This window comes from Malaya genurostris, chromosome 2 (genome assembly GCF_030247185.1).
Source record: "Malaya genurostris strain Urasoe2022 chromosome 2, Malgen_1.1, whole genome shotgun sequence".
Taxonomy (NCBI): domain Eukaryota; kingdom Metazoa; phylum Arthropoda; class Insecta; order Diptera; family Culicidae; genus Malaya; species Malaya genurostris.
In genome coordinates, this window is record NC_080571.1 from 274,145,726 (window position 1) to 274,159,859 (window position 14,134).

General features: G+C 37.2%; 2 protein-coding genes across 6 annotated transcripts in view; both read right to left on the reverse strand.

The window, feature by feature from the left end:
• Positions 1 to 60: 60 nt before the first annotated feature.
• Positions 61 to 968, reverse strand: LOC131430114 (ubiquitin-fold modifier-conjugating enzyme 1). Its single transcript, XM_058594814.1, has 4 exons — positions 719 to 968; positions 527 to 658; positions 301 to 468; positions 61 to 231 (listed from the first exon to the last, which is right to left on the reverse strand). Exons 1-4 carry the CDS (start codon positions 839 to 841, stop codon positions 145 to 147), a joined length of 510 nt encoding a protein of 169 aa, XP_058450797.1. The 5' UTR covers positions 842 to 968; the 3' UTR covers positions 61 to 144.
• A 6,507-nt stretch (positions 969 to 7,475) lies between these two features.
• Positions 7,476 to 14,134, reverse strand: part of LOC131430115 (protein spire) — a 463,276-nt gene continuing 456,617 nt past the window's right edge. For 4 of the 5 annotated variants that reach the window (XM_058594819.1, XM_058594817.1, XM_058594818.1 and 1 more), the window contains 2 exons: positions 9,857 to 10,125; positions 7,476 to 9,796 (listed from right to left, as the gene is read on the reverse strand). In XM_058594819.1, the coding sequence (XP_058450802.1) occupies positions 9,559 to 9,796; positions 9,857 to 10,125 (507 nt within the window). In that variant the 3' untranslated portion in view covers positions 7,476 to 9,558. The remainder of the gene's footprint in view (positions 9,797 to 9,856; positions 10,126 to 14,134) is intronic. The other variant, XM_058594816.1, reaches the window with a different exon arrangement.

A 14,134-nucleotide genomic window follows, 5' to 3' on the forward strand; every position in this document is an offset into this window, starting at 1 on the left:
TTGTCATTTGATCGAAATACAGATATTTTCAGTTATTTGAAAAAAAGTAGACCGATACGCTTACTTTTAAGTTGCTGGAATTCAATTTATTGATAAATTAAGCCTAAGAACAACAAGACATACAACACAATCCTAGGATCTCGATCAGCCAGAAGTCGCTCCCTTTTCCTTGTACGCTACAACGCCTTTCTCTATCAAATCGGGAATCTCCACTGCCAGCCAAGGCGCCAGCTTAAAGTAACAAAATTCGATTACAATGGACTCAGACGAAAGAAGAAAAAAAACGAAAACGCAACTTACACCCAATGCCATGGCGTGTGCGATACCGAATTTCGGTACATTTCTCGCCCACAACGGTTTAAAATGGTCCGTTAGGCAAATTTTCCCCCCTCGGTACATTTTCGCCGTTTTGCCATCAAGCTCGGGAAGAGCAATTTCCGGTGCCGTCGTTGGGTATGTAACTGGAATCTGTGATGAATTTCATTATTCAATATTTACCCGCCTTTGAAATTGTGTTTCAACTTACGTCAAACTCGACGTCGAACTCATACTTCAGTAAATTGTGAACGTACCAGCATTTGCCGAACCACTTGGTGCCTTCTTTGTTCGACTCCAACCGGAACCAATCAGAATCGGATGATTTGTTGTTTTGAACATACTGATAGTGAAATACAACATACGAATTAGTAACGAATTTTCAAAGCCTCGTAAAACCCACCTTAATTAAAGCTTGATATTCTTCCTTCAATCGTTGCACCCAGAGATCTTTTTCCCTAGGACCTGCCCGAGTCTGTAACAATGGTATGCCACTGAGTGTTTTTCTCGTACCTTCGTCTACCATTTTTTTAGTAACGTAACAATAAAGAACTCAATTTTCTTGAACAATATGCTAAAATACATTAGCTGGTTATTGCAAGGCTATTGACAAACATCGTATGTGTTCGTACAATTCAATACAACTTTGACAGCTGATTTCAACGTGTCACAAAAGAGAAAGGAAAATCTGCAAAATTAGACTGAAAAGCCGACAACGCATCCGTTCATCCATACCCCGCCCACTGTAGGCCTAACTGATTGTTGGCATTATAGCGGCATTCCGTTTTTTCAGAGTTACGCTTTGAGAAAAAAAAGGTTCAACGACAGTCCTTCGGCTTCGTCGGGCCATGTGTTTGACCGTTGGTTCAATGAACGTTCAATATTCTGTAAGAAAAAATGTAGAATAGAATTTTTCTATCGTTGCTCCAAAACGTGAAACCGTTAGTTCCATGAACAGCCAAAGTAAAACGAGAGGCCAATTCGAAATTTACGTTTGTCGATTTTGAAACACGCCCATTGAAGCAGGAACAACGAATTCGATTAGCACAATGACACTGCCTTGAAATATAGAGGCGCTGCTTGTTTAGAGATGTTACTTTTAGCCAGGCGCGTACACAGGGGGGGGGGGTTTAGGGGTTCAAACCCCCCCCCCCCCCCCCCCCCCCGAAACAAAAAATTATAACCCATGGGAAACATTGTGATATAAATTGTACATGTGTTGATTTATCACCATGTTCTAAACCCCCCCCTCGAAAATTTTCTCTGGCTACGCGCCTGCTTTTAGCAAGAGCTGTGAAATCAGTTGGAAAATTTTTAAATTAGTTCTTCTTTTTAACGATTTTTTTTATAAAAGTGGGCAAATTCATTGAAAAAATCATAGTAGAAGTGGAAGAAAAAGTTTTTATTCTGATGAAGTAATGTTGATCTTAATTTATTGTGCGAAAACTAACGTTTGTTTAGAGATGAGCACTATACTTATAGCATTTTTCAAATGCCCGGAAATAACAAATAAAATATGTAAAATAAATGGTATTCAATCGCTAAACATTCTATTATTCGAGTAATCATTATTGCACTGGTTTCTGTTTAAAAAATGTTGGTCCGAAAAAAACCTAACCTTACCCAATTTCACACATTTCTGCAGATTTTCCATGTTTAATTGTAGTTTACAATTGTTGAAAATCACTGCTGCCGATATGCAAATTTTCGGAAGAATCCTCCTTTTCTTGGTTCCATTTTTCATTAACAGGTGTCGCTACCGGTAATTCAACTTTGCGACAATGTGCCAATAGACAAAGGCATATTGATCAGCTATTTTATATGTGAGACGTAGTGATCCTGTTGAACTATTTTTACTGTATTTTATTGTTGAAATAAATTTACTATGTCAACAAAAGCTAAGTAAATGTTATTAACAATTCCTTTGTGGATTCAATTCTGCTTTATCTTCACATATCAAAAATGATCAGTTTTATTTATGATCTTTTTTGTGTAATGATACATCTGATAGAGTACTTTTTATATAAAAGTGGACTTTTGTTTCAAATTTTTGGGGAATTATTGAACCCCCCTTCCTCTCTTCAATCCTCACCCCCCCCCCCCTCTCCGCTTCCCTCCCCCCTCCCCCTCCCCATTTCGTCCAGTATGCAGATCAATAAACGCTTAACGAACAACAATATATAACCGCTTTGTCAGTGGGATATCATCCAACGATAGGCCGATTCGGAACGTAAGCTTAACAATTTTGAAACAAAGCTTTGAGTCTCGGACTGTGGAAGAAATTCTTACTCGGTTGCTCGTTTATGAGTGCTCGATTGACCCGATTAATGATGACTTTATAAATGTCATTGAATTATCGCCTATTTATGAATGTAAAGTGTAAACGTCAGACTGCTTACACCATTTTATTATACACCAACTAGAGGAATGGCTAACAAAGATAGGTCTTCTTGTTGGTTTCCAGAAAATTTTAACAGTTTATGCTGAAATTCTATTAAGAACTGGTAATTGATTAGCACTCCTCCAACAACCACCAAGCCTCAACAACAATCGGAACGGTATTTTCAAATGGCTGTATCTTCGTTGATTCTGAACCGATTTGGCTAATTTTTGTATCAATGGTTTTTTTTTTGAATATCTAGAATAAAAAGAACTAATGCTAACTTGGATCAAGGCATTGGTTATTTTTGTAGAACTTAAAATGTAAATGCAAGTATTGGAAAAAGTCGTATGTGTCGCAATCATTGTTGAGAAATATTAAATCTATGGCGATAACCTACGGGTTTATTGAATTTTAAATCATCACTTGTTACATTATGAATGATTTAAAATTTAAAAACCCGTAGAATATCGAGATAGATTTCATGTTTCTCAACAATGACTGCGACACATAGGGCTTTTTTACAGTACTAGCTCAGATATTTTCAGTTCTACATAATGAACCAATGATTAAATCAAAGACAATATTATTCTACATTAATCTAGACATTCAAAAAACCCACTAATACAGGAATTTGCTTAATCAATTAAGTATCAACGAAGATACAGCCATAGGAAAGTTCCGTTCCAACTGTTTTGAACACAGAAAGAAATAATGAAATTTACACGAGATGTAAATCAATAGTAACATGGAATAGACATGAGTTGAATCGAAATTTTGATTGAAAACCTTCATCGGTGCAAAACTAAATTGGATTGCATTGAATTTTCAATTAATATAACTGTATCTTTCAATTAACGCTTATTTTGCGATTAAATTATATTGAAACGTACAGAATTGTAAAGTAATTTTATGTTCAATTACCTGCTCCAAATATGTGCATGAAAATAGATGTAAATTCACAAAATATTTTTATCTGTGAAGGCTTGATGGTTGGAGTGTTATTTCAAACACCTCACTCAATAAGTCGTGTTAATAACTAAGCAAATTGTTGTGCCTTTGGACGCGGTTAACCGGCTGCTATTCACTCAGATTATCGTTTTTATTTTGGAGTGTAGTTATGGATCCATGATTTATCCACTGTCACATATCGACGCACCAAGTTCGTTTTATTACTTGTGAACATGGTCAAACACTGTTCTGAATCATCAACATGTTTATGTTTTTGATTGACTTTGAGTAGACGCGACCTCCATCTCGAAAAGAGCATTTCCATGGTCAAATGTTCATGTATAATGGTAAACACACTGCCTTCTGATATTTAACGGCTTCAGCTATCTAACGCAATTTCAATTTCTACATGGAATTCTGAAAGCAAAATTTTCACCCGCTCGGATTTGATTAGAAATTCATTCTGAATTGATAATGTGGATGAGTTTCGTGATCGATTTGTCCAATGTTCGAGTTTACCCAGTCGATTGTCGAGTCGCATCGATCCTACCGCCATCGGATAATTCTGTACCATTTGCATCAACCGTGTCAACATAAAAACTCATCGAGATTATCAGTCCGACGTCACCCTGATAGCGTGCTATCAGACCCTGTCAGCTTTGAGAGAAATCAGTCTTCAGTTCAGTTACGCCATCGTACGGCATCGTATTGAACATGTCATGTCAATTGTACACGGAACCTTAATGTCAATTGTACACGGAACCTTAGCTTAATGAACGAAACTCTCGCTGTTGGTGGGTGGCTTTGCTCTTCGTATTTTGACAACAATGGAAGGAGCGAATGAAAGAAATGATTCAAAGGAACTCAAAATTGAGTAAAAAGAAATCAAATAATAGGTAGTTTTTTTTCGTATATAAATGCGTCCCAGGTAACTCGTCTGGAATTTGACTTGGAATTCAGTATCGGTTATTGCATCTGATTCGGAATCCACTTGAAAATCATACTGAATTTCGAATAAATTCCAGACGAGTTGACTGGGTTGTCTAGCTGCCCCCTCACTCCAGTAAGACACAATATAAACATCAATTTTGTTCGAAACGCAAAAGTGTGCTATGTGCGAGGTTCGTCTGATGGTTGAATTTACTGAGCAGACGAAATATTAGGTCTACTGCTTATGCTCTGAGTATTTCGCAAGAATTTTCATCCCTACTGTGACGACTCGTTGTTGCAAAATAGATTTCGCATCGAAATAATCGTTTAATAACACTTTTTTGCAAGAACTGGACAAAAAAACTTTGTATGCAAGAATCAAAAGAAAACTTACCCGGTTCTTCCGGAACTAATGATTATGTTCTGTTCTTGTTTTTAAAGTGTTTCTGCCGACTGTCGCTGTGGTACGCAGCACCTGTCAGTAACAAGCAAACCGTGCTTCGCCTACTGCAGCAGTCGGCAACACTAGTTTGAACCTAGGACAGGACCAGACAACTGGCTTCTTTTTCCAAAAAAAATATCTCTTCTTATTCCGTTTGCTCCCTGCTGTAAATATAAAATGCCTCGCGATCACTGTTGCCAGTAGAGATAATTATTCATTCTGAAAACTTTCTCCCCTTATAACATGCAATTATTTATCATTTGAAAACACTTAGACAAATGTTATATCGGTCAAAAATATAGCTCTGGATTCATTTTGATCAGATGTTTGTTTTGAAGAAAACGTTTAGTTGAAACAGCTTAATAAAATTGTTCTAAAACACTCAATTTTGGGTAATTAGTTCTTGCAGCTTTATTAACTAAAGTATTCAACACATTCTATTTGAGAAAAATAATAACATACAGAAGTATTCAAAAATTCGGTGCTCTTCTCAATCCAGTGATTGTTGAATGTACTCGTATACTTTCCGCATTGACAGGATTTAAAAACAAATTGAACTTAAATCCTATTGAAATTAATAATTTTGAAAAGATGACCCGAAAAATAAAATATCCAATAAAGCTTGCTTCATTTAGAATTGGAACAAACTTTTGCTCATATTGTGGCGCTCCTGGTGGACGGATTTGGAAGCTCTTGGCGCCCACGTGTCGGGAATTTTGTCAGCTTCACGTATGATTTTTGACATTCCGAAAATCGACTGTACTTTGTAAACAATCAACATGGAAGCCGAAAGAAGGAAAAAAAATTGTGCACAGTTATTTGGAAAATCCATTGTGGTCTGCATCTAAGCTAGCTAAACAGCTGAAATTGCCCAGAAATACCGAATGGCGCGTTTTCAAACACTATAAGGAAAGATTGACGACGATTCGGAAGTGGAGGCCAATCGTCGGAGTGGAACTGTCGATCGGAAACTGCGTGGTAAGATGTTGAAGACGATTAAGAGGAATCCTAATCTGTCGGACCGTGATTTGGCCAGAAAATTTGGTACTGCCCATAGTACCGTGAGAAGAACTCGACTCCGGGAAGGAATCAAGTCGTATCGAGGTAGCAAACAGCCAAATCGAACCATAAAACAGAATAGTGTGGTCAAAATTAGTGCTCGGAAACTATATGACCAGGTGCTGACCAAGTTCGACGGGTGTCTTCTGATGGACAATGAAACCTATGTCAAGGCTGACTTCAGGCAAATCCCAGGTCAAAGATTTTACTTGGCAACGACTCGGGGGGATGTTCCAGCCAAATTTAAATTTGTTTTTGCCGACAAATTTGCAAGAAAATTTATGATTTGGCCGGGCATTTGCAGCTGCGGCAAAAAACGAAAGTTTTCGTTACAAATAAGACAATGACATCGGAACTATACCAAAAAGAGTGTCTCCAAAAACGAATTTTGCCGTTCATTCGATCCCACGACCATCCTGTAATGTTTTGGCCAGATTTGGCAAGCTGTCATTACAGCAAAGCCGTTTAAGAATGGTATGCAGAGAGTTTGTTCCGAAAAAATACTAGGCAATCATGAAGAGGAGACTCAAGGCAAAGGGAAACGTTGTCAAAGACATCAATCAGATGACGACCTGGTGGAATAAGATAGCTAAAACGATGGACGAAGAAGGTGTGCGCCGCCTACTGAGCCGTGTTACAGGAAAAATTTGAGAATTCCTTCAAGACCGTGACGAATAATTTTATCCGTATTTTTTCTTAAAAGTATGAAGAAAACGCTACATTTGTATAAAAAAAGATGTTGAATACAATAATAAATAACTGAAATACAGGCAATTGTCTTTGTTCCAATTCTAAATGAAGCAAGCTTTATCAAGCTACATTGTTACCGACGATACTGACAACACTTTTTCTACCGCCCTGCAGTCAATTTCAACCAATCACGAGCTGGTCCGAAATTGGTCCCAAAAGTGGATTAACAATTGTCAGGTCCTGTCCTAGGTTTGAACTAGTTTTTTGAATGCAACAATTGTTTCGGAAGGGTTTTGCATTCAAAAATCTGAAACGACTTTGGCATTGCAACCCGGGACAAAAATTGTCATCTTGCGTCTTGCTATTACGCGAAATCAACGGCACAATGGTATACATTCAAAATTATTACTTTCGTTCCAAAAGACATGAACTCACCAAATTGCCAGCAAATTCGACTAATACAAGAATATGGAGCATTGACGAAGGCACATCTTCCAACACTTTTGTATTATTTCCACGGAATACTAGGTATTTCCATATTTCTAGAACAGTCTTTAAAAACTGAAATTAAAATCGCGGTTGCTATTAGTGCTGCGAAACCGGTGATATATTTCACATCCTAAACAATGGTCCATGGCGAGAGAATGTTTAATATGAAGAGGGATATTTCGGGTATGTTCTAGTCCTACAACCAACACTGTCCCCATCTTAGTATTCATATTATATTTTCTCTCATTTCAACAGCTCTTTGATATATGCATTATTCTAGTTAAAACTGTAACTATTCATGAATCAGTATGATGTAGTCGTTCGGTTACTGTGAAACATTAGGAAAACTAATATTTTGCTTTAGGCATTGCGTATTATAACTATAGCTAACTAAATTGAAAAACTAAGACTTAATTGTGTAAAAGCGACCATCGATTTGTTATTTCAACACTTTGTTTATCAATTAAATGTTTACTATTAGAGGAGTTTTTTTTTGTTATTTACAATAGCAACATAAGTTTGTGTTAAACTAGAGACAGGTGGAAAATTAACATAGTTTGTGTTTCTTTCTGTTTCTTGCTTAATTTATCTAGAAGACGAAAGGACTGTGACACTAAAGTGGAAGGTTGAAATTATCAATATATGAGTATCTGATATTCATTCATCAACGAAATCCGTTGAATGTTGAGGAATTGATTTACTGATTAGGTAGGATTGTTGAGATTGTGTTTATTTTGATGCAAGTCTATCGTGGTTATTCAGGAGGTTATAGATAGATAGGTACATGGAACAGGATTACTGCAAAAAAGGTTGAACCCCCCCAAACTGGTTTGTTTTAATGTTCTAAAATCCACGGTAGCCGATCCCGAGTTCAACCATTTTTACAGTACACGTTTTCTTCTATCAAGAACTATCTACGCTTGGTCGAACTGGTTTCTATTCCGCATGTCGGAAGCGTTTCCTTTTTCTATCATTTTGAAGTCTGATAAATTTCGTTTATATTTGGATTGAATGAACGGCTAGATATTTGATAACGATTTAAAAGGTTTATTGTGATTTGGTAGTAACATACCTGCCTTAAGGACACCGAAGCTACTTATCGTCAACGGGTAGAACCAGTGGACTTATTTCCCGCAATGTCACATTGTTGCTAGCACCTAATTCTTACTTTGAATCCCGTTTCTTCTATTTATACGTCCAAATGAGAGTCACCCTTTTCCCACGTTCTAATGTGTTATGATCACGAAATTTAATAATTTAACGGAACAAAAGTCGAGGAAGGTACCTGTCTGATAATAAATACCTATGGTGTACCAAAAGTCCTTTTCCACGTAACAATCCGGGACAAAGTTACAATTTAGAATGCTTGTAAAAGTCGGGGAATTGGGAAGTACTTATACACAGCCCAGTGTTATGTCAGACCTTTGCAAATGCTCTAATCGTATACGTCATCCTTATTCCATGCCAATTCCACTCTATGGATACTATTTTTTTCTTTTTTTTATTACTCCAACAAGTCACGGCTATTTATAACTAATACACTTTTTACAACTGATATCGCCTTCTTCCGACATTCATCCCGATTGGGTCTATTTTAGCAACCAGGTTGCACTAAAGTCACTGTCTTCAACATTAGCATTAGTGTTGTGTGTTCTAACAACTTGATATATGTATATAAATTTACTTTTGCTAAAGAAGGAACAAACGGAAGCTGCTTGATTGTGTCCGTATGATAAGCCAAAAAAAAAATAACAAGAGAGTAACTTCGGTAACGAAAAATCAAATCCAAAGAAACGCGAACGTTTCCAGATACACATAAAAGAATTAATAGTTTACTTCAACCGTGTTCAAATTGTTCAAAAAATAAAGAAAGCAGCCTAAAAAATCTTTAATTCTAAGAGATCTTTCCGTCTCTTGTTTGCCATCCCGGCTTGAGAAAGCATGTTCGAATGCGTTGCTCACTTCATCATCCGCTGCAGGAACAAACTCACTTAAAATTAAAAATTAATGGCGATTGTGCGCGCACGAAACATGAGAGATCGTTCAATAAATTAAGCAATAAATAAATTAAATAAACTTCAATCGCTTTTTACAATTGTTCAGTTTCTCGGGTTCAAAGGTTCGAAGGTATATAGCAGTTAGCACCTCTCGAGAAGTGAATTCCTGAAAGTTGGGCACCGAAACGGTGGAAACAGAGACAAAAACAGACAAAAACACAAGAACAAAAGATCGAGTTTTCACGTAGTTTCCCACCTTCCACCTCTCCCCTGATTTAGGTACGATGGAAGGGTTTCTTCTCGTCTCAGCGTTTGTAGACGGGTGACAGATCTAGCGTCAAATTTCGAAGCGCTTGATTTTGCGCAGAAGATCGCGTTTGGCGCGACGATCGAATAATCTCCAGCACCAGGCTGCGACAGTCGTTGCACACGGCCATCAGTTCACCGGTCAGCCGTTCCTTTTGGGGATCGAATGCAGAACTTTGTCCAGCAGCCGCCGCTGCCGTGAGGGTGAATGCTTTGGCGAACCGAGTCCTGGAAGTACTATTGGTATGTTAGATTCAACAGAGTAAGCCACTGGAGTCACGTGGATTACGATACTACCTTCGATCCAGTGTGCTATTGTTGGAGTGTGGTCGCGCAGGACTCTGCGGTGGTAAACTGTGCGGGCCTTCCATGCTACGGGACATCAGGGAGCTTTTCTGGCCGGCGGCAGTTTGCTGGCTGCTCGTTGTCGTACTATTTTTGGCACCGTTTGTGGTTGTAGCGCTGGGAAGTGACAGAGGTTCGCCCTGTAAACTCGTACCCGGCGTACTGGAGGCCGAACGCTGATTCTTTGGTGACGATGGAGCACTGCCGACTGTGTTGCGAATCTACAGAAGTACACAAGTCATGGGAAAAATTGATGAAATTGCTTGATTGAACATTTAGTTTAATAAAACACAATGATTGAACAGTTTATAAATAACAGTTCGGCTGAAAAGTTCGTATCGTTTAATAGAAACACACCTTTTTTTGCCAAAATTCGTTTTTAATATTCAACATAATTGCCATCAGAGGCGATACAGCGATTATAGCGATCTTCCAACTTTTCGATACCGTTTTTGTAGTACGATTTGTCCTTTGCCTCAAAATAGGCCTCAGTTTCAGCGATTACCTCTTCATTGCTTCTAAATTTTTCACCAGCGAGCATTCTCTTGAGGTCTGAGAACAGGAAAAAGTCACTGGGGGCCAAATCTGGAGAATACGGTGGATGAGGGAGCAATTCGAAGCCCAATTCGTTCAATTTCAGAATCATCAATTCGTTGTTGTTTTTGATCGATTGTGAGCTCACGCGGCACCCATTTTGCACAAAGCTTTCTCATATCCAAATATTCGTGAATAATATGTCAAACACGTTCCTTTGATATCTTTAGGGTGTCAGCTATCTCGATCAACTTCACTTTACGGTCATTGAAAATCATTTTGTGAATTTTTTTCACGTTTTCATCGGTAACAGCCTCTTTTGGACGTCCGCTGCGTTCATCGTCTTCGGTGCTCATATGACCTGTACGAAATTTTGCAAACCACTTACGAATTGTTGCTTCGCCCGGTGCAGAGTCTGGATAACACTCATCAAGCCATTTTTTGGTATCGGCGGCACTTTTTTTCATCAAAAAGTAGTGTTTCATCAACACACGAAATTCCTTTTTTTCCATTTTATTCACAATAACAAAAGTAGCTAAACTCAAAATGCAATATCTCACAAACTAATAATCAGATAGCTGTCAAATTTATACACGCATCTTTTGAAGGTTGGTACTAACTGAAAATGGTATGGATTTATTTCTAGTGGCGCCCTCTCATAGAAACGATACGAACTTTTCAGCCGATCTGTTATGATGCAGCATTTCTCGATAGTCAAGCTCATAACTCTCAGACAGGGCTGCCGAGAGAAAATTCGGGCCCGGGAAGAATGCAAAATTACGGGCCCCTAAACATTAGAATTGAAAAACAAAAAACTTTGTGAGCATGGAAATATCATCGAATCAAGACATTTTTGAATACAGTATTTGATATTTTGTTTTGTTTTAAAGAGTGAAAAAACAATGTTAAATCATCGAATTTCCGGGCCCCCTGAAAAAGTCCGGAACCTTGGAGATTCTTCCCCTCTTCTCTCGGCGGCTCTGCGCACAGAGAACACACATCCACCCTGGAACAAACTTTTTTTTTGAAAGCTGTATAAAGCATACCAAAGAAAATTCGCTAAAATCACCGTTGCATACGATTTTATATTCATGAATTACTATTGTATGCAAGCTCGAATACAACAGAGTACAAGTGATTGCAGATTGCGCCCTCTAAGGTTGATGTCAGAGTGAAAGCGTCACGCGAAGCGTCGAAGCGAGCGTGCGAGCTAGTTCCATTTGATCAAAGCAAACCTGTCAGAGTGAATGCGATGCGAAAACAGTACATCGCATTGAATCGCTTCGCTTCGGTCCGCGACCTGACAGCAACCTAAGGCTGCTGTCAGAGTGCAAGCGTCCCATTTGATCAAAGCAAACCTATCAGAGTGAATGAGATACGGAAACAGTACATCGCATCTAACCGCTTCGCGTTCCGCGCTCATTCTGAGCCGCAGTTCACAGCCGGTAATTTCTTATACAATTGATATTTACGTCAGAACAAAACGACAGATTGTGTTCGTTGATGCTGCAAAATGAGTTGAGATATTTTCGTATTTTTCCGTTTATGTTTGGAAAGAGTTAGGCGGATAAATAAAAAGTATTTCAGGAGTGCGAATTCATGTCAACAAAACTTGCTTAAGCACTATCATCTGTCATTTTTTTTTTATTATGAATCAATTCCAATTCGATATAAAGGCAATTATACGATACGAGAAAAATCCCAATTTTAAAGGACTTGAAATAGGTTCGAATCGATTTGGCAACAGCTATGGAGGAAACTGTGCTAGATTTGGAGCCAAGCGAAAACAGAACATGATGATTATGGAAATAAAACGCATGGGTATATGAACATAATTACTTCAAAACTTTTTGGGATGATGTCGTTTGTTGAAAAATTTACATTTTTTAATTGACTTAAATATGACGAATTTCGCGCTAAACCATATTCACAGTTGGTATTATTTACACAGATTTGAAAGAAACTTTCTGGATACATGTCTTACTTTGTCTTGAAAAGTCACATTGCATACTATGTTACATACAAAATTGATCTAAACTGTCTTTTGGAAAGGGCAAAACTTCTTTAATCATTTTTATTCAAATAGTTGACGAAAAATAGTAAAAAAAGCCTACAAAATGTAATATACTATTGATTTTCACAAAATCAGTCGAATTTTCCAATAAAAATACTAAAAAACTTCCATGTCGATTGCTACACCAAAAAAATTTCAAATCAATTTACAAAATTAACTTTTTTTGATGAAAAATTAATTTACAGTGTCTTTTCATCGAAGACTAAACTAAACTGAAAGTCATATCTTCTAAGAATTTAATAAATTTGAGAGAAGATTTTAAAGAATACTGGTGGCCCGATATTTGCAAAAAACAAGAAAATGTTTTAGTTTCCTGAAACTGCCCGCCTTGCAATACATGGAAGGTTAGAAGGGAACATAATAACCTAGCTTGGGTCAAATTTTTATTGAATTCGAAAGTGGTATACTTTTTTTAAAAATTGACTGCAAATTTTAAAAATCGATTTTTTGTTAGTGTAGGATTCGAATATACGAATTTCGCGAAAAATCGTATTCGGAGTTGGTAGCAACTAGATTTTATCACAAAAAGCCACTTTGCTCACTATATTTTTCCAAAATTTATCTAGACTATCTTTTGAAAAGGACTAGACTTTTGAATGAATTTTTCGCAGTTTATTAAGGTAGAAAAATGAAAATGGTGGAGTTTTCAAAATAAGTCTAATTTTCGAATTAACCGATCACACTGAAAAAATCGATCTTAAAATTTTTAAGTCAAATTACAAAAAAAACGCCATTCTTTATTTGAATGAAATTTTGTCCCAACATAGATAATTATGTACCCTGCCAACCTTCAATACATTGTAAGATGGGCTTTATGAAGGGAAAAAAGTTTTTCTAACAAAACTGACAAACAGGATAAAATTTTCTTAAAAATTGAGATTCATTGGAATCTTGGATGATTATGACTTTCAGTTTAGTTTAGTTCTCAATAAAAAGACTGGGGACGGGCATAACGTGATGGGTAAGTCAATGCCTTTCACGCAGTCCGCCTGGGTTCGATTCCCGGGTTAAGGCCATCGTCCAAGTACCATGCGCGCGGGTGGTTTTAAGAAATTTTCGATGGAAATTTTGAAAAATTTGCCAAAACCAAAAACATACAGATCTTTGAAATACTTTTATCTATCTACAGGGTGAAAATGGCTGGAAAATTTGGAGGATTTTGCGAGTCTTATCAAAAATAGCACTGAAAAAATGAGCTTTCTTTGTAATTTTTCACAATTATTTGAAAAAATAATTCGATGGATTGAAATTATTTTTTTTCAAAAAAACCTTATGCTGGCAACAAGGATCACATTCGGAAACATTTTTGGAAAACCTTTTCACGCTTTTCATGGAAAATCAACGAATTTCATATAACCGATTTCGTGGAAATTTTTTAAATTCGTGGATTTCCTATGAAAAGCGTGATAAGGTCTTCCAAAAATGTGTCCGAATGTAATCTTTGTATCCATCATAAGGTTTATTTGAAAAAAAAAATTGATGTCATCGCATTATTTTTCCAGATAATTGTGAAAGATCACAAAAACACTCATTTTTCAGAGCTATTTTTGATAAGACTCGGAAAATCCTCCGAATTTTCCAGCCATTTTCACCCTGTAGATAGAGTATTTCCCTGTAGATAG

What these genes read in the sequence shown, in the direction of transcription:
- LOC131430114 (XM_058594814.1), bottom strand. Translation starts at nt 841, where the DNA reads ATGGTAGACGAAGGTACGAGAAAAACACTCAGTGGCATACCATTGTTA. An exon ending in AGTTCGACGTCGAGTTTGAC is followed by an intron (nt 469 to 526) that starts GTAAGTTGAAAC and finishes AATTCATCACAG; the next exon opens with ATTCCAGTTACATACCCAAC. An exon ending in CACACGCCATGGCATTGGGT is followed by an intron (nt 232 to 300) that starts GTAAGTTGCGTT and finishes TGTTACTTTAAG; the next exon opens with CTGGCGCCTTGGCTGGCAGT.